Source organism: Balaenoptera ricei, chromosome 1 (genome assembly GCF_028023285.1).
Source record: "Balaenoptera ricei isolate mBalRic1 chromosome 1, mBalRic1.hap2, whole genome shotgun sequence".
In the NCBI taxonomy this organism is placed as follows: Eukaryota; Metazoa; Chordata; class Mammalia; order Artiodactyla; family Balaenopteridae; genus Balaenoptera; species Balaenoptera ricei.
In genome coordinates, this window is record NC_082639.1 from 2086829 (window position 1) to 2105623 (window position 18795).

An 18795-nucleotide genomic window follows, 5' to 3' on the forward strand; every position below is an offset into this window, starting at 1 on the left:
TGGGGGACTCGGGGACACGGCATAGGCTGTGGGAACCCCTCTGGGGTGTCCTCTCATCCCTCACCTGCCAGCTGGTCTGCTCCCTGAGGATCCCCTGGGACACACAGGTGGGGAGAGGCAGGCTGGCCTGGCCTCTGGGCTGGGGAAGAAGGGTCCTGCTTCCCACGAGAGGGTGATGGCCACCTGGGTGGCACGGAGCTGCTGGGCCAGGTGCGAGGAGGATGGGTCTGCTCCCCCGGGAAGCCCCCTGCTAGCCCTCCCAATTCCCACACCCATGCCCGTTGCCCTTCTCGCTCAGGCAGTGCTGTCCTTGGGGTGGGGCTCCCAGCGTTCTCCTGACGATCTGCTGGGGCCCTGTCTTCCTTTGAAAGTTGGGGTGTGGATCCCCACCCGCTGACCAGAATTGGGTGACTCAGGGAGGCCAGCTCTCTGTCACTTCCATCCCTGGGGCTGGCTGCAGGAGGAAGTGGAGGAGTGCTCTGGGTCAGGGGGAGGGGACTGGGTGGGGGTGGAGCTTATCCCAGCCCCGCCCACTGAACCAGGTGGCGGAGGGGTTCAGCACCAGAAGGGAGGGGCAGCTCCTCCCTTTAACCTCCAAGGTGACCTCCATGGTCTGGGGCAGCCGGAAGGAACATCTTGCGCGGGAGCTCTGCAGGGTGGGGGGTGGCGCAGGGCCAGGCTCGGTGAAAGAGGCATGACCTGGGGGGCGGGGTCAGCAGAGATCAGGCCCAGCTCCTCCTACTTCCTGGACAGGTGGAAACCTGGGGCCTGCATTTTCCCACCTGTGAGCCAACTCCTGCGCTTTTCCTGGAGCTGCTCTGGGGCAAGCTAGTGACCAGGGTGAGGTGCAGGTGTGTGCGTGTTTGTGTGTGCATGTGTGCGCGTGCCCTGGGCAGGAGCAGGTGGGCAGCATCAGTGTGTAAGCCCAGCTGCCAACAGCCTGCCTATTCCTTCTCACCGCTGACCCCTGACTCCCGGGGAGGGCAGGCCAGCCCACCGCCCATCGGTTGCCAGGTACATTTTCAGTTAATTGGAAAAGCCCTGGGCCACGTCCTTGCTTTAGTGACCTGGGGTCAGTGACCTCAGCCCAGTTTCCTTCTGCAAAGTGGATGCAGGCCCTCTACCTCGGAGGCAGAGGTTAAGAATGCTTAGCCTGGAGGAAGGACATCCCAGGACCCTGGGGAGGGGCTGTCACTGGAGACGGGGCTGCTGGTGGCTGGGTCCACCTGGGGAGGGCCAGACCAGGCCAGCTCGGGACAAAAACCCTCCCAGCAGAATCGGGAAGCACAGAGCCCCCCAGCTGCGGTGAGGCACCTGTGGCTGCTGGGGCCCCTCCGAGGGGCCTCTCTGCTCAGCTTGGGGCCCAGCCCTGCGGGCCCTGGTGTCATGACCCCATCATCATGACCCCCTCCCAGGGCAGGGCCAGCCGGGACCCTCCCACCCCCAGCTGGAGGGAGCTCGGACCTGCCTTCTTGCCAAGCTGCTCCTCTCAGGACCACAGACGTCCTCGGTGTTGGTGCCTAGTGACACTCCCCCCTCCAGATAACAGGGGGCCCCATGCAGGAGCCTGTCACACCTGCTTCACTGGGGAGGGGGCGACACCAGGAATGGACCCAGCCCGGCCCCTCCTGTTACAAAGTGGGGAGATAGAGGCCCAAGGGCCCTCTGCCTACTGGTGGGGTCAGCGGGTTTGCGGGGGGCCACTGAGGCTTCCTAGGACCCCAGCCAACTCCAGCAAAGCCTATGTCCAGATGGGGTTCAGTGGGAACGGCACTGTGTGTCCCAGACCTTCCACAGGGGCCTCTCGCCTCGGGCCACCAGGGTGGATGTGACTGTGGAGCAGTGAGGAGCAGGGGCTAGCGCCCCTTCCCCAGAGCTGCCCTGGGCACCTCAGTGCCCAGCCCCGAGGGGCAGTGGGCACCCTCCACCCTCCCTGGAGAGGCGGGAGCACAAGGGGTGTGGTTCGCGGGAGCGCCGAGGCCAGGGGTGGGCGGTCACACAGCTGGACGGCCCCCAGCCCTCTGTTGGGGGGAGCATCAGGGGCTGAGTTGAGCTCATCACCCCAGGGCCTGGAGGCCACCCTCCCATGTGCCGCATGTCCTTGTAAATCAGTTTCCCCTCTATGGAGAGGGAGACATAATTTACATAAAGGGTGTATGTTCCTGTGACCTCGTTCTCACCGCACTCAACATGAGCTTTAGGATCTCTCTGCACATGTGGCTGCTCCCAACCACTAGGGAACATCCCTGACGGGTCCCTCCTGCTGGGAGACCCCAGCCCACCCCGCCCCGCTGCCCTCTATCGCCCCTGGTGGCCGGCACAGGCACTGCGGCCCAGCCCTGGGCCTACACTGCATCCAAAGGCCCCCAGGCCCCTGGGACCCAACGGTGCCTGGGGGACCCCAATCCCCAGGCCTCCCTTAGAGCCCTTGGACCGCCGTTTCGGCCCCTTGGGAGCAACGCTCTGCACCAGTGTTTGGATGTGCAGATCGCGCTTCTCCACCCACACCCCTGCGAGCCCTTGGGTTTCGGTGAACCCCACTCACCTCCTCCCGGCTCTCTGTTATTTGTCAGCATTCCTGACATTGGACCCCAAACCGCTCCCCCCTACTTGTCACCCATCTACCCCGTCACTGGAACCAAGTCCATTTGAGGGCTGGCCGGGGCCGGCATCCTCACTTTCTGGCCCTTAAGATCTGAAACTGTGAAGGGCTTCACCCATCTTCTCGCCAGATAAATTCCGGTATTTCCGGGGTTTGTTGCCACGTTGAACAGGATCTTATTTTGTATTCTGTTTTCTAGTGGGTCATTGGCGGTATTTTAGAACTACAGATTTTTATAGGTTTTATACGTTTCCTATCAACTATATGATTTTATGGCCCACTTTGCCAAATTCTTATAATCGTGCTAATCTGTCTCTGGCCCTCTCAGCTTTCCTATAGCGACAGGCTGGTTTGTCCCTTCCCCGCAGGTCTGAACACCTCTTACTTCTTTTGCTCACCTGATGGTATGGCCTGGGGTCCTCCAAGCTCTGCTGGGGTCAGGAGGAGTGAGTGACGATCTGATTCTCCATCTTTAAGGGAATTTGTTCATTCTTCCCACGAGGTTTACGTGGCCCAACCCAGGTCCTGTCCAGGTGGCCCAGCATGACGCAAGCCGAGCCCATGCCCCCAGTTCTAATGTGGAAGGACAGCCAGAAATACAGGCTGTCACATCAGGGCTGAGGAGACCAGCAATGTGGGGGAGGGGAGGCAGGAGCCCAGGTTGGGGGCGAGGAGGCCTGGGCCACTTGCTGGAATCATCATTTTCCCTGCTCAACTAGTATATCCTTAGCACATGTCCATTGCCAAGAAAGCGCCTTTCTCTAACCAGTTTTCCAAGAACTTACATCCGAAAGAGAGCTGAACTTTATCAAATGCTGTTTCTACTTCTAGCAAGATCATCGTGATTTTTCGTGTCACCCAAACACATGGACACATTTTCTGATGTTAAACTGTCCTCTCATTTTAATCAGGTCCAAGTCCCATTGGATCAAGTGGGTTTTTCTAAATAGTTTTGAGAAGCTGACATATTTCACTCAGGCTTTCTGCATACATGTTGTGAGTCTGTAATTTTCTTTTCTCGTACTGCCCTCACCTGGTTGTAGAACCCAGTTGGGACTGGCCTCCTGAAATGAGTCGCATTTCCTCTATTTAATGTTTCTGGAACATCTCACATCAGACAAGTTCCTGTGTCTCAGAAGTCTGGCCCAGCCCCCTTTACCGACACCTGTCCCAGGCGTTCCTGGTGACAGAGGGGGAGGTGGAGCTGTGACTACCATTTGCATTTACTTAAGTTACTAGTTTATTCAAGTTTTTAATTTCTACTTACACTGATCCTGGCATTTTATACTTTCCCAAAACATACCCATTTTTCTAAGTGTTCAAAGTTACTGGTATGTAGTTGTTCATAATATTCTCTTTTATGTCTTATTCTCTGTGTCTGTAGTTAACCCTCCCATCTTCTGTATTTTTTTTCTTGCTTCATGTTTAAAAAAATCATCAATCTTGTTGGAATATTCTTCTTTATTACTCTTCAAAGATGGAATTTTAGGATTGTTAAATGTTCCGTTATTCTCCATTCGTTGAGTGTGAAGTTCATAGACTTAAACATAGATGTGTATATATATGAATATAAATAAATGAATATAAGCATAGGTATACACAGCATGTGTGTAAAGATGATTAAAACGTTATCATTGCTGTCTTGCTTTTGTATTGGCTTTTGTAAATAGCATATTAAAATCACCAGTTTAATCATTTCCGCCTGTTACACCCACCACTGCTTTACGAATCTGAGCCTCGACTGTTGGTGCACGTATGTGTGTATATTTACATACAGTCACATACGATGCTTTTCACCCTGAAATAGCAAAACTCACGGCCCGGCTTTCTTTCTGTTTACTTTGTACGCTTATACTTCTGTCCTTCCAGGTATGTCTTTTGTAAATAAAATGCTGTTGAAGAATGTTTAATGCAGTCTAGGGATCTGATTTTTGATCATCTGTAACAACTTCAATCAGGCTTTAATCTACTTTCTTATTCTGCTTGACGTTTCCTTCCTTCCTGCCTTCCACTGGAGAGGTGAAATTCCCTCCCACTTGAAAGTTAAACATCCTGCCAGCATTTTTGCGGAGGTCACAGTTTCTTATTCAGCTCCAACTGCACTAGGGTTTGGTTTCCTTTTATCAGTGTCTTTCTCTTCCCCACCTGCCTCAGCTCCCACCTCACCTGGCTTCTGCTGTGATTGTTTTGATTCTCTTAAGCACTAGGTCATATGGGAAATGCAGTGACTATCTCACACTTTCCCTTCTTGCTGGGAAACTTCTCTGAGTGTATTTTCACGTCTGGTTCTAGCGCGGTGCCCACCGAGGCCCTGGACACCTGAGAATAAACATCCACTTTGCTTCTCAATGACAGTTTAGCAGGACACATGATTCAAGGCCATGAAATTCAAATTTCAACATCTTTTCTTCAACATTTTGAAATCAACATCACCATCTTCTCGCTTTCAGTGTTTCTGCTGTGGAGTGAGATATGTCACTCTTGACTCCTGTTTGTTTTTTCTGGGCATTGTAGAATTTCTCCTTGCCACTAGTATTCTGTAAGTTCTCTGGACTAGGGCTTTTTTATTTTATTTTATTTGCACCTTGAGTGCTTTCCATCTGAGATCATCCAGCTTTGGACCTGAGAACTTGCTGTTTTGTGTCAATGGTTTTTACCTTCTTCTTCTAGGACTTCAGACACATGGGTGTTAACACTTCCCTTGTCCATTTCTACCGATCTTTCCTTTGTATCTTCTCTCTCTCAGCCTCCACGCTGCCTCCTGGGAGTGTCCTGAGCTGGAAAACCCATTATTCAGCCTGATTCCTGCCGCCCTCCCTCCGACTCCAGCTCCCACACCTCCCGCTCAGTCCTGACGCTGGTCCTTCTCGGCCTGCTTCTTCCTGCATCACGTTACCACCACCATCCCCAACCCCTTCCAGGGTATGGATTATATTTATGTACCTCCGAGTCTTAATACGGTGGCCCATTAATTCGGTTTCCTCTGCTACTGGCTGTTCACTAGTTGTCTAAGGGGACAGGGCTTTCTAGAACCCACCCTATTTTGCCCCATGAGATCCTTTGCCCTTGGAGGCATCAGCTACCTGGGCTGGTGCTGGAGGGGAGGGGAGAGGGGGCTACAGCCCAGACCTAAGTGTCCGGCGTGACAATCTGGGTCCAGCCCTCCCCATTGGCTCTACCCTGAAGATAGGGCAGGGGTAGGAGTAGGGGGGCGCCCAGGCTGCCCCCGACAGCACCCCTGCCCTCCTCCCCTCGGGGCCATGCTTCCCCCACGCAGGCTCTAAGACTCAGGGCTTCCTCGGTCTCGGGGCACCATGCCCCTCCAGAGCACCGGGAACTGGGATAGACCCCAACTTTGCTTGTGTGGCACCCCTGTCCCCAGAGGGGCACAGGGGCCAAACGGGCCTCTCTGGTCAGGCGCATTCATGCCGGCAGGCCCAGGAGGCCACCCCGCGGGGCCCACACGAAGCAGTGAACACACAGGCCTTGAGGAAGTGGCTGCTCCTTTCTTAACTTCCTGGGTTTCACATGGTACCGAAGCGCCCACCCAGAGGCCCCTCAGGGCCCCGCAGTCCCGAGTCAGGGCTTCCCAGGCTGGGCAGGAGGCGGGCAGCCCTCCAGAGCCCAGGGGTGCAGTGGGCATGTCTGGTTGCCCATAAATACCTTTCCATAAATACGGCCCCGCTGTTTCCAGGTAAACAGGCTGAGCTGCAGCAGTCCCAGGGCCTAGCACCAGAAGAACCTGCTCCGAGGTCAGGGGGCCTCACGCCCGCACCTGCACCCACACCTGCCCGCAGTCCCACCCCAGGGCGCCGGTCGGGGGGCTTCCTCCACACTGTGGTCCCCGCGCCGGTGCCCCGGTGCTGCAGAGCCCGGCCGGGCAGGGCCTCCGTCCTCGTGGCCAGACGATCCTTGCAGCTGCACGACTGTCCCCAGGCCTCGGAGACAAGGGCGGGGCCAGAGTCCCGGCCCCCGGCGTCCCTCCTCAGTGGTCACCAAGGCCCCTGGGTCCTCTCAGCGGCCCCTGGGAGACGGGCCTCGGCGGGGGCTGCCCCTGAGCTAGTGCTTCTCTGCGCTGCTGCTGAGGCCGGGGCGGTGAGAGGCTGATGGTGAAGCCACTGAAGGGGCAGGAGAAGAGCAGGTCAGCCCCGGGGCAGGTGCAAACTCTCCAAGTTTTCAGAGCTCTGGGCTCAGGACTCCACTCCTGTCCTTCCAGCTCCAGCCCGACAGAGGGGGGAGACAGCCCAGCCGCTGCTCCCCAGCTGCCCCCCACGCCTCACCTCTGAGGTCCAGGTTCTGGAATGCCCGCCACCCAGTGGGGCCCAGATCCCACGCAAGTGCCCAATCCTCGTCCCTCCTCTGGCCTTAGTCTGCTGGTCACGAACACGCGATGCCACCAAATGCCACCCCCCTGGCAATGAGGGGATGTCCCCGGCCCCCTTACCTGGGCCAAGGGCTGGGGATGCGGTCTCGGGGAACTGGGAGGGCCCACCTGAAGGCAGACAAACATGCTACTGCCCCACCCTTTGGTGGGCAACAGAAACGGGGCAGTGAGACCTGCAGGGACCCCCACTCCCACCCTGCATGGCCTCTCCCCGCCTCACTCCTATGCAAATGATGGGGCTCTCCCTCTCCCCAAATGAAAGTCCCCAGCCTTGCCTGCCGGAAGAGAGGCCGGGAGGTGGGACTTTGGGCTGGATGGGGAAGAACCAAGCAGGGTCCACTCCAGGACAGGGGGCAGTGAGGCCCTGCCTGTCCTCCTTCCTAGCAGGGCTCTGCTCAAGCAGACGGGGCTTCAGGCAGGTGAACCCCCAGCTCCTGACCCTCGCTAAAGGTCAAGGCCGCCCAGGACGCATGCAGCGCAGTACCACACCTGACCACCAGGTGCCACCGTGGACAGCGTTCATCCCAGCACCAGCCCCCCAGGTTCTGCCTCCACCTGCCCCACCCCCCGCCTCTGCGGGAGGTGGGATTCCCTCCCCTAAAGGTGCTTAACAGTCTGGGGCCAGGGCTGCCTTGACGAGCCTCAAAAAGATGCACACACAACGTGAAGACCACGTCTGGGGTCCCCAAGCAAGGAGCCCAGGCTGGAATCCCCGCTCACAGCCCGGCTCCCCGTTCGCCCCATCTCAGCGCCTGCCCGGCACAGGCCCGAGGCCAGCCTCTGGTCTCCCTTGGCAGACACGACCTCTTGGCACTGCCTCTTCCCAGGAGCAGGCTGGGCCTGGGGAGGTGACCAGGGGACACCAGAGGGGCACAGCTGGCCGGAGGGGCAGGGCACCCCGAGCTCTGCCTGCTGACAGCACATTCCCCCAGAGCCTCGGGGGCTGAGAGGCCACGGTGCCATCACGGCACCTTCCCCGACCCTGCCCGTGGGTGCCCACAGGCACGCGTATGCACTGGAGCACAGGCACGCCGGGAAGCACACGTGCGCATGGGAGCACACACAGGCACTGGCACGCACACACGGGGACACGCAGGTGCTAGCGTGCACAGACCGGAGCACACGCCTGTGCTACTGCACACACGTGCACGGCGCACCGTCGTGCCCTGGTTCACACACACGCAGGGCGAGGAAGGGGTGGGGCGGTGGGCTGTGTCTGCGCCCACCCACGCTGGATCACCCAGCCCTGCCCGTGGGGTCTCCGCCCTCTGCAGTTTGAGCCCACCCCAGCTGCTGTCTGGGCCTGGAGTCAGCAGGGCACGTCAGGCTGGCCCACGGTCGAGTCCGGCCCCATGGTCCAAGGGCTGGAGGTTCACACTTGGCCCGTCAGAGGCCTGCAGATGCCACGGGCACCGCGCCGGGCTGGTGACCTTTGGCCCAGCCAGCACAGGGTCCTCCCTCTGCTCCCCGGAGCCTGACTCACCCTGCTGGCACATAGGCCCCATGTAGCCGTCCACGCAGTGGCACTGCCCACTGACAGCGTCGCAGTCAGCCCCACCCCCGCAGGAGCAGCGCAAGGCACAGCCTGGCCCGAAGAAGCCCCTGCTGCAGCCTGAGGGCACAAGACGCGGGAGAGACGGGCCTGAGTGCCACTCCTGTCTGCCTGGGGCCGGGACCCCAGGCTTCGGGCCACCCCGTGGGGGATGTGCAGGAGCAAGGACCTGGGGCCTTAGCTTCCCTGTCCTGCAGGAGCTCTCACATGGGAAAGCGCCAGGCACCAGGCACCGGCCCAGAATCACTGCCCCGCCTTCCCGCCCAGCCCCCGGCCGGCAAAGGGGAGCTGGTGGTCAGCGATGCTCCCTCCAGGGCAAGACGGCCAAGAGCCACGAGGACGTGTGTGGAGCCCCCAGGGCCGGCGCCTCCTCCCCTGGCACGTCTGGGAGGCTGGCGCGTTTCCTTCCCACCTAACTGGGGCCTCTCTCTAGGACTGCAGCCCACACCCAAAGGAGAGGCTATCTGGGGACTCAGGTGGAGGCCAGAGGGCAGGACTGGCCTTGACAGCCCCGAGCAGGAGCTCCGTGCTGGGTCCCCTGCAGGGGGACGGGTTGGGCACGGTGCCCAGGCCACAATGTGGCACAGATGGGGCTCCATCAACACGGTCGATACCACTGACAGAGACCCGCACCCATGCCCCCCACCAAGCGGGACCCCAGACTCACCCAGGTCACAGGTGGCCCCCGTGAGCCCCGGGGGGCATAGGCAGTGGCCGGTGACGGGGTCACAGGGCACCCCGTCCTCGCAGTCACACTGCTGGCTGCAGCCTTCTCCAAACGACCCCGGCTCACACCCTGGTGGGGGCAGCGGGCTTAGCATCACCTGTCCCGTACCCAGGGTGAGGGGCCGGATGCAGCACATGGGCGCACGGAGCACTCACCCTTCTCGCAGAACTGGCCGCGGAAACCGGCAGGGCAGAGACACCTGCCACTGACGGGGTCGCAGGGGGCGCCGTGCTGACACTCGCACGTCCCCCGGCAGCCAGCCCCGTGGAAGCCAGGGGGACAGGCTGAGGGAGACCCGGGTTGGAGCTCCTGACTCAGTTTGCCCAGAGTGAGCCAAGGACCGGGTCAGGGGCCCAGCTCCCCCTTCCTCCCACCCAGGCCCGGCCCTGAGCCGGGACCTCTGCCCCGGGAGCCCCACCGAAGCTGGGGTCAGGCCTCATCTCATCGGGCCCCCCGCGGGGAGTGACACGGAAAGCGGAGGAGCGGACGCCAGGACAGGGGCCGACCCCACGACTCACGGTGCTCGCAGGTCTGGCCGTAGAAGCCGGGGCCGCAGTGGCAGGCGCCCGACGAGGGCTCACAGGCGCCGTGGTTGCGGCAGGAGCACCGCAGGCGGCAGGCGGCACCGTAGCGCCCAGCGGGGCAGGCTGGGGAGAGGCCCGGGGGGTCAGCCTCCCGCCACGGGAGAGCGGGGGCACGGCGCTGGCCCCTGGGCACCAGCCTGATGCGCGCGGGCCGGCAGCCTCGCCCGGCCCTACGGCAGCCTGCGGCCCCCGCAAACGCCCTTGAGCTACGGGCCTCCTCGGGATCCTAGGGCCCCCCACCCCGCCACCACCACACCGGGTACGGCCTCGCTCCCCTGCAGGCGCCACCCCTCCAGCTCACGCGGCGATGTGGCCCCCAGGCTGTCCCAGACGGACCCTCACCCAGCTCGCAGTGCAGCCCCGTCCAGCCCAGGCCGCAGGAGCAGCTGCCGTTGGCGGCGTGACACAGGCCCCCGTTTCTGCAGGAGCACACGTGCTCACAGTTCGCACCAAACCGGTTCTGGGGGCAACCTAGGGACAGAGTCGGGCGCTGCTCAGCGCTCTGGCCCAGGGACGCACCCCCCCGATCTGACAGTCATTCAACAAACACTCCCCGGGCCTCTCAGAACCAGTCCCTGCCCCCTGGGCACACACGCGCCAGGAAACAACACCAACAACGTCCTGCCTGTTCATCTACCCTCCGCAGATGCCGGGCCTGATTGGCGCTGAGGATAACACAGGACGAAAGGGACCAGGGCCTTCCAGGGGCTGTGAGTGCCTGCCCAGCTGGCGGGAGGGGGTTAGGGAAGTCTTCCTGGAGGTGGTAGCACAGAGGAGGCTGGGCAACCCTGCACTCCAGGTGGCCCCTGTTCACACGCTGATTGACCCATGGCTACCGTCCTTCCCTGCGGGCCTCGGGGAGTGTGACCGGCCCCTTGATGAGGACCAGAGGGCGGCAGGGGGCTCAGACCCACCAGGGTGCGGGGCCAGGCCAAGCAGGGCCTTGAGGACCATGCATGCCACCGTAAGCATGAGCCCCCACCACTGTCCCCAGGGACCGCCCCGTCTCCCCACCATGGGCTGTGCTCCAGGCCTCCCTCTAGGTGGGGTCCCTGGCCACTGGGCCCGGTAGAAGGGCCAGAAGGACCCCATCCCAAGAGGACATCAGCCAGAAAGCTGGCTCCGTCCTCAGACGAAACAGCCGCCTGACCCCTCCTGCTGGGGGGGGGCTCTGGGTCAGAATATGTTCATCCCCCACTGGCCACAGGTCACTTGATGGCCTGGGCCTTGGGGTCACAGGTCAAGGCAAGGCATGGGGTGCTATTGGATGACCCGATGACCCGAGTGGGCGCTGCTGTCAACGCAAGCTAGACCCTCACTTCTTATCCTCAGGGCACTTGGGGGATTAACGGTGGGGACCCAGTTCTCCCCCAGTGACCCCAGGGCTTCACCCCATCACCCTCGCCCCGAGGCTGACGGAGTGACACCGTGAGGTACCCAAGGCAGCAGCGGGAGCAGGCTCTCACCGTGCTCACAGTGGACGCCGGTCCTCCCGGGGGGGCAGGAGCAGGTGCCGGTCACGGGGTCGCAGGCCGCCCCCTGTCCACACCCGCACACGTGGGCACAGCCGGGGCCGAAGCGGCCGTGTGGACAGGCTGCCAGGAGGAAATGGGAGGGTGGCCACTCCAGGCTGGTTCCCCCTCTCTCCGCCGTGTCAACCCGGGATGGGGCGGGGTGGGGAGACTCCCGTGTCTGCCCAGATGGGGCGGGGCTGCCTGCTGCCACACCCCCTGCCCGCTGGCTCTGCTGGGGGCCGGCCCGCGCTGCCGCCAGTGACTCACGGCGGCCCCCGCCCACCCCGCCAGCCCAGCCAGGATTCCAGATGATTGGAAAGGCCCCACCTGGCTCAGGGAAAGGCCCTTCTCTCGGCAGGATGCCCGGCTGGCCTCTGCATGGCCCCTGGTGGACACGGCCTGAGCCGGGGGCACAGCACACAGCCAGGCAGAGCTGGCCGGCAGGGATGCTTTGGTCACACGGAACCCCCAGCTTAGCCCAGCCTGCGGCCAGGCCCCGGGGGGCGGGCCCAAGAAGGGGGGTGGTCAGGGGCTGTCCTGCCCGCAGGCTGGCCACTCACCGAGGCCGCAGTCGCTTCCGAGGAACCCAGAGGGGCAGTGGCAGGCCCCTGTGGCCGCGTCACAGGAGCCCCCGTTGAGACACCCACACAGCTGCTCACAGCCGGGCCCAAACTGCCCGGGCGGGCACCCTGCAGGGGGAGGGGCCAGCTGCCAGGGGCCAGGGGGCTCCAAAGGCCCTGACCTCCCACCTCCCACGTCATCCTTCCCGAGGGCCCAGCGGGCGGCATGGGCAGCACCGTGGTAGCCAGCGGCACACGCGCAGGCCCCCGAGGCAGGGTGGCAGGCCTGGTTCCCGCCGGGGCACCGGCACTTCTGCCCACAGCTCTCCCCAAAGGCGCCGGGCGGGCAGGCTGGGGTGAGGAGGCAGGGGGTCGGTGCCGGCCCTGCCTGGAGCAAGCGTCCTCCCGGGAGTCACCTCCCGGAGCCCCTCCTGCGGGTAGAGGTTTGGGGCCCAGCACAGGGGCACGTGTGGCCTGAGCCACCCCCTGCCCCAGGGCCCGCCCAGGTTGGTCACCTACCCTGCTCACAGCCGGGCCCAGTGAAGCCTGGGGGACAGTGACACTCCCCGGTGACGTGGTGGCAGGCAACGCCGGGTGGGCACTGGCAGCGCTGGGCACAGGCCTCTCCAAACCAGCCGGGCGGGCAGGCTGCAGGGGGGCGTGGGCCCGGAGGGGTCACCGTGTGAAGGGCCCAACCCCACCCGGAGCACCAGCGGAGCTGGGGGCTCACCATTCTCACACCGCAAGCCCCTCAGTCCCGGCGGGCAGAGGCATGCCCCGGTGACGTGGTGGCAGGTGGCCCCCCGCCGGCAGGCACAGTGCCCCTCACAGCGAACCCCAAACGCGCCCTTGGGACAGGCTGCGGGGAAAGAGGCGGGCGGGCGGGCGGGTGGCTGAGTCCTGCTCGGGGCGGCCCCCTGGACAGAGGCGGGGCGGCCCCGGGAGCTCAGCCCACAGCCCTGCCCCCTGCCTGGCAACTGCCCACCCCGGGGACGCCTCCACACCCTGGCGTGAGCTGAGGCCACACTGGAGGGGGCCCTAACCCGCCCCACTCACGGCTCTGGCACTTGTCCCCGGTCCAGCCGGCCGGGCAGAGGCAGTGGCCTGTGTGCCGGTCACAGAGGCCGCCGTGGAGGCACCCGCAGACGTGCTGGCAGCCGGCTCCGAAGAACCCCGGGAGGCACTCTGCAGAGGCGGGGACATGTGAGGAGACCGGTGAGGGTCCAGCCCTGGAGCAGGGCGATGCCCCTGGGACCCAGGACACCCCCGCCCCGCCCCTGCTTCCTGCACCCAGAGCCTCGGATCCTGTGTCCTTGGGAAGGAGGGGTGCCCAGTGGGCTGGTCACACTGCAGGCCACACCCCAGGACCCTGACCCCCAACACCAGGCAGCCACAGGGGGAGGGGGCTGCACCGAGGCACACCGGGGCGCTGGCCCTGGGCTCCAGACCCCCAGGGTCCCTCCTTCCTCCTCCGCCCGCCCAGCGCTCACCCTTCTCACAGGCCAGCCCAGCCCAGCCCTCTGGGCAGGTGCAGTGGCCTGAGACAGGGTCACAGGTGCCCTGGTTCCGGCAGAGGCACGAATGCTGACAGTCCTCGCCGTAGAGGCCCGCGGGACAGGCTGGGGACGGAGAGAGAAGTGACCTGCAGCGTCCCCGCCAGCCAGGCCGGGGGCCTGAGCCCTCGGAGGGCCAGCCCACTGGATCTGCAGGCCCGCCCCAAAGGGCAGGGACCTAGGGCTGCCTCTAGGACGACCTGCTCCACGGCTCCCCGGGCCCACCTGCCCAGCCTCGGGGGGCTCAGGGCTGAAGGGTGTGGTCCTAAGCCTTCCTCCCCTCCCCAGGTGCCCCATGGTGGGGGCATGGGCCCCCGCCCTCCCTGCCCTCCATTCCCAGCGAGCTGTATGCCCACCTCGCGCCCCACACCATGTGACCTTGCACGGCCCAGGGAGGGGCAAGCACGTTGCCTGGCCCCAGACTCCTGGGCAGGGCTTACCCTGTAGGCAGGTGGGCCCCATCCAGCCAGGGCCACAGCGACACTGCCCGTGGACAGGATCACAGGAGGCCCCATTAAAGCAGGAGCAGGCCTGGCTGCAGTTGTGGCCGTACGTGTGGGCTGGGCAAGCTGCAGGAGAGAGGGGCGGTCAGGGGCCGGGGGGATGGACCCCGGGAGGGGCTGCAGCAGATGGTCCCAGGCTGCTGTGGTCCATCTGCCCCTCCCTCTGGCCTGGGCACCAGTCCGGGTGGCCACAGATAAGGGCTGACCCTAACCCTAGCGGGCAGCACCCAGGGCTGATGGGGGCCTCACGCACTCTGGGCACAGCGGGGGCCCCGGCGGCCAGCAGGGCAGAGGCAGGAGCCGTTCGCGGCGTCACAGGGCACCCCGGTGCTGCAGTCACAGGCGCGGTGGCAGTCCACTCCAAAGAAGCCGGCCGGGCAGGCTGCAGGCAGGGGGCGGTGATGGGAGATGGCCAGGGGTCATGGGTCCCCACCCACACGCCCGGCCACCCCGGCCTGCACCCTGGCTCACCGCGCTCACAGAAGGTTCCCCTCCAGCCGGCCGGGCAGGTGCAGGCCCCGCTGACATGGTCACAGGCTGCCCCGTGCTCACACTGGCACTGCCGCCCACAGCCCGGCCCGAAGTAGCCCTGGGGACACCCTGAGACACCAGACCATCAGCTGGGGGGACGGTGGGCCTGACCCAATCCTCCCCAGGCGTCCACCACCACCCGGCCAGGGCCCAGGACTGTGGGGGCGGGAGAAGCCCCTCCATACCCAAGGCCTCTGCAACCGTCCCCCAGCTAGGAACCGAGCCCCGAGCCCTGGGGAGGAGGGAGCCCCAGGCCCACCCAGACCCACCAACCCGGCCAGGGCAAGGCCCTCGGTCCTTAGCAGACATCTTCCTCCCCTCCTCCAGGTGCCAGGTGTCCTGTGGGGTGCAACTGCCCCACCTCTCCCTGCTGTTCCAGGTGGGCCTTCTGCTGGGCCCAGGCAGGTGGGAGGGTGGAGCCTGGTCCAGGCCGGGGAGGGAGGGGGGTGGGCTCAGGCAAGGAGACTCCCTGTTTGTCCGGGGACAGGAGAGCAGGACTAGGTCCCCGACACTTGGGCATGTGCACGTGTGCGTATGCATGTGTGTGCACGTGCCGGTGTGCATGTGTGTGCGCGTGCGGGCTGGGCCGGGACTCACGCTGCTCGCACCACGGGCCCACATAGCCGGCCTCACACAGACACAGGCCGCTGACGGCGTCGCAGCTCCCGTGGCCTGCGCTGCAGTTGCAGGTGTGGCTGCAGTCGGGTCCCCAGTGGCCGCTGTCACAGGCTGCGACAGGGGCCGGGTCACCCTGTGCAGGTGACCACAGCCACGTTGGGGTCCAGGGCCCTCCCCGGGGCCTGGGCGGAGGCTTCCCCAGGGCAGGGCAGGGACGCTTGCACGTCAGGCCGCCTACCTCTCTGGCAGCGGAGGCCGGTCCACCCCGGGGCGCAGCTGCAGCGGCCAGTCACCGGGTGGCAGAGCCCATCGTTGATGCAGGAGCATCGCATCTGGCAGCTGGGCCCAAACCAGCCTGCTGGGCAAGCTGCAGGGAGGGCAGGGTGAGCGTGCTGGGGACAGGGGACTCGGGGCCGGGGGCAGGGGGACACGGGTACGGGACGCAGGGGCGGGACACGGGGATCGCAGGCGGGGCCAAGGTCGGGGCGGCGGGCACTCACTGTCCTGGCAGCGGCTGCCCGTGAAGCCGGGGCGGCACAGGCAGGCTCCGGTCTCAGGCTCACAGGAGGCACCGTGCTCGCACTCCGGGCAGATCTCCTGGCAGCCGAGCCCCCAGCGACCCTCAGGACAATCTAGCCCCACCACAGCCAGTCAGTCTCCCCTGGGGCCTTGCTGGGCCCTTCGGGGAGCAGGAACTTCTGTTCCCACCTGAGCTGTCCCGGAGGAGGGAGAGGCACAGGTCACGGGAACCCCCAGCCTCCTCATGGGCTGCAGGCCACAGGGCATCCACCCCCAGAAAGGGAGCCCCTGCCCTAGAATGGCTCAACAGGCAAAAGGGGGGCACCCAGAGTGAACAGGTGCCTAGAGGACAAGCCACAGGCCCGGGGAGGGCTGGGGGCCGCTGGTCAACCTGTCTCCACGGCTGACAGTTCCCAGCGCGTGCACCCTCCGTGGGCATGGCCACAGGGCAGCCGCAGGCGCCCACGTCCAGACCCAAGGCTGGTTGCTGTGAGCTCTCGCAGTTGCTGTGGACTGGCCTGGGGTCTGCAGGGCTCCAGGGCTGAGGCCAGGGCTCCCCAAACACAGCCCGGTGCTGGGGTCCCCAAATGGGATCCAGGTTGGGCTCCCCAAACACAGCCCGGGGCTGGGGTCCCCAAATGGGATCCAGGCTGGGCTCCCCAAACACAGCCCGGAGCTGGGGTCCCCAAGTGGGATCCAGGCTGGGCTCCCCAAACACAGCCCGGGGCTGGGGTCCCCAAATGGGATCCAGGCTGGGCTCCCCAAACACGGCCAGGAGTCATGCAGCCCAGGGAGGTTAGGAGACCCGGGGACATGGCTGCCACTCACCTGCCCCACAGTCAGCCCCGGTCCTCCCAGGAGGGCACAGGCACTGCCCCGTGACCCGGTCGCAGGGGGCCCCCTCACAGAAGCAGGAGCCTGAGCAGTTCCTGCCGAACGTCCCGGCCGGGCACTCTGCGGGAGGGAGCGGAGGGCCTCAGCCATCACCACGGGGAGCTGCCCGCCTCCCCTGGAGGCCCCACCCTGCCCCGGGCACCTGCCCCCGGCACCTGCCCCCTGCCCCAGCAGCGCTGCTGGACACAGCCGGGGTCCCCTGGGTGACGAGGGCGGTCATGGGAGTGGGCAGGAGACGGGGGACACGGGGCAGGACAAGGAGGGGCCTGCTTGGGCTGACCTGCGTTGGGGAGCGGTGGTGAGGGGCGGCCTGGAGACCACAGGCCAGCAGGGCTTGGGAGGCGGGCAGCCAGGACCCTGGAGAGCGGGGGGCAGGGCTGGCTCTGCCTTCCTCCCACTTTGGTCCACCCTGGGGACCCCCTGCCGGTCACCCCCATGTTCAGGAATGAGAGCGGCCAGGCGGCTCTGGGCCCACAGCAGGGCTTCAGGAAAGAATGCAGGGGCCACGGAGCCTCGCCCCACCCGTGAGGGCTGCAGTGGCTGCTCTAGTGGGCCTGCAGGGCACCGCGCCAGACCTCACACCTGCCCTGGCTGGGGAGGCAACGCGGTGGAGGGAGGGCCCTGCCAGCCCCAGCACCGTGCGGCCGCCCCAGTGCTGCTGGAGGGAAAGCTCCCAGCGCAGGAAGGCCAGCACGGCACCTGGAGAGGGCGGGCTGAGGCACCCTCCACACCAAAGAATCAGAGCCCGCCCTGCACCCAAACACCCAGCGGGGCTGAGAATTGAGGACGCTCCCTGCCTGAGGGGCATGAGGTGTCGGGGGGGGGGGGGGTGGCGCCAGGCCTGGGGTCTCCCTGGGACCCAAGATGGGCTCCAGACAAAGGACACACCCTGGTGAACTGTCGCCGTGAGGGCCCATGCCGTGCGGGCATCCACCGACGTCCCACCATGGGCACAGGCCCGCCCACTGGACCGCAGGTGCAGCGCAGGGCACGCACCAGGTGGCCAGGTGCAGCACACGCACGCAGCAGGCGATGGGGTGCAGCACACGCACACAGGCACCCACGCATTGTGGACCGGGTCGGGCAGGGAGGCCCAGCGGGGCCGGATGGAGCTGTCCCGCCACCTAGGGGAGACCCCGCTCCACTGACTGGGGGCGGACGCATGTTTGGGGGTTAATACTTTCCAGACCTAACAGCAGCGGGGAGCCCATTATTGCTGTAAAAATATGTGTGTCATTTCCTGTGGCTCATCCTTGGGGCCCTGGAGGCTTTTAAAGAAAAAAGGAAAAGAAAGACAAAGAAAACCAGCAGGGAAGGGCTGGGGGTGAAGGCCCTTCCGTGTCTCAGCACACAGGCCGCCAAAGAGGGCAGGTGCAGGCAGGCCTGCCGTGTGCTGGAGTGCAGGGGACGTGCGCATCTGGGGGGATGGGGAGTCGGGCGGAGTCAGGGGGCCTGAGCCCACCAGCTCCTGGGGTGTTTCATGGATGAGACACATGCTCGGGGCTACTGAAGGCCCCTGGGACCACAGAGCCCCTCAGAGCCGAGGTCAGGCTTGCGGGCGGCAGGGTGGTTTCCGGGCTGGGTTCCGAGCCCTACACACTCCCCTCCTGTACCAAGGGGACCCGAGAGCCCTCAGTGGGATCACCCCGGAGGTCTCCAGGACCACCACTCAGTGGGAGGGGCCAGGCCAGAGTGCAAGGGGAGACCCACCCCTCGGCTGGGGCTGGGCGGTGGCCCCCAGGCCACTTAGGGGCAGCTGGGCGGGCAGCTCTGACTGAGGGGGACTCGAGCCGCTGCCCCGGTCGGGGTCACATCAGTCACACGGCAGGCCCCCTCGGCTCCCACCTGCCCCCCGGCTGACAGGTGAGGACAGTGTGCCAAGGGAGGTCCCAACCTGCCTGTGCCCCGTCGGCGGCCACAGCAGCCCCACTGCTCAGAGCGAGGGCTCCCCATGTAAACGAGGGGCCCCCAGCCTCCAGCCTCGCCCGTGCTTGGTGCCCACTCATGCCGCCCCCCAGCCCGGGCATCCACGTGGAGGGCCTTTGGTCACCACCCGCGCCCCATGCCGGCACCTCCGGCCCAGACTTCGCTCCGAGCCACCACCCTCGGGAGCAGCTGCCTCTGTCCCACTTGCTCAGACCCACCAGGAAGGAGCCCCCTGGCCCAGCTTCCAGCACAAAGCTCACTTAGTGCGTTCTGTGATAGAATGAGTGATTAAGTGAGGGAGGGAGGGGACGATCTTGGAGAGGCACTG

The 18795-nt window shown here is 64.6% G+C and overlaps 1 protein-coding gene across 5 annotated transcripts in view; it reads right to left on the reverse strand.

Annotated features, from left to right (window-relative positions):
• Nucleotides 1-6096: 6096 nt before the first annotated feature.
• The window catches only part of MEGF6 (multiple EGF like domains 6), a 100210-nt gene continuing 87511 nt past the window's right edge, over nucleotides 6097-18795 (reverse strand). For 3 of the 5 annotated variants that reach the window (XM_059894459.1, XM_059894466.1, XM_059894456.1), the window contains 18 exons: nucleotides 16476-16601; nucleotides 15629-15760; nucleotides 15367-15495; nucleotides 15108-15239; nucleotides 14451-14579; nucleotides 14233-14361; nucleotides 13917-14045; nucleotides 13414-13542; nucleotides 12980-13108; nucleotides 12443-12571; nucleotides 11924-12052; nucleotides 11316-11444; nucleotides 10192-10320; nucleotides 9784-9912; nucleotides 9421-9549; nucleotides 9206-9334; nucleotides 8470-8598; nucleotides 6793-7094 (listed from right to left, as the gene is read on the reverse strand). In XM_059894459.1, coding sequence (XP_059750442.1) covers nucleotides 6793-7094; nucleotides 8470-8598; nucleotides 9206-9334; nucleotides 9421-9549; nucleotides 9784-9912; nucleotides 10192-10320; nucleotides 11316-11444; nucleotides 11924-12052; nucleotides 12443-12571; nucleotides 12980-13108; nucleotides 13414-13542; nucleotides 13917-14045; nucleotides 14233-14361; nucleotides 14451-14579; nucleotides 15108-15239; nucleotides 15367-15495; nucleotides 15629-15760; nucleotides 16476-16601 — 2498 coding nt within the window. Of the gene's footprint in view, nucleotides 6721-6792; nucleotides 7095-8469; nucleotides 8599-9205; nucleotides 9335-9420; nucleotides 9550-9783; nucleotides 9913-10191; nucleotides 10321-11315; nucleotides 11445-11923; nucleotides 12053-12442; nucleotides 12572-12653; nucleotides 12783-12979; nucleotides 13109-13413; nucleotides 13543-13916; nucleotides 14046-14232; nucleotides 14362-14450; nucleotides 14580-15107; nucleotides 15240-15366; nucleotides 15496-15628; nucleotides 15761-16475; nucleotides 16602-18795 lie in introns of those variants that run through there. The other 2 variants (XM_059894473.1, XM_059894447.1) reach the window with 2 other exon arrangements.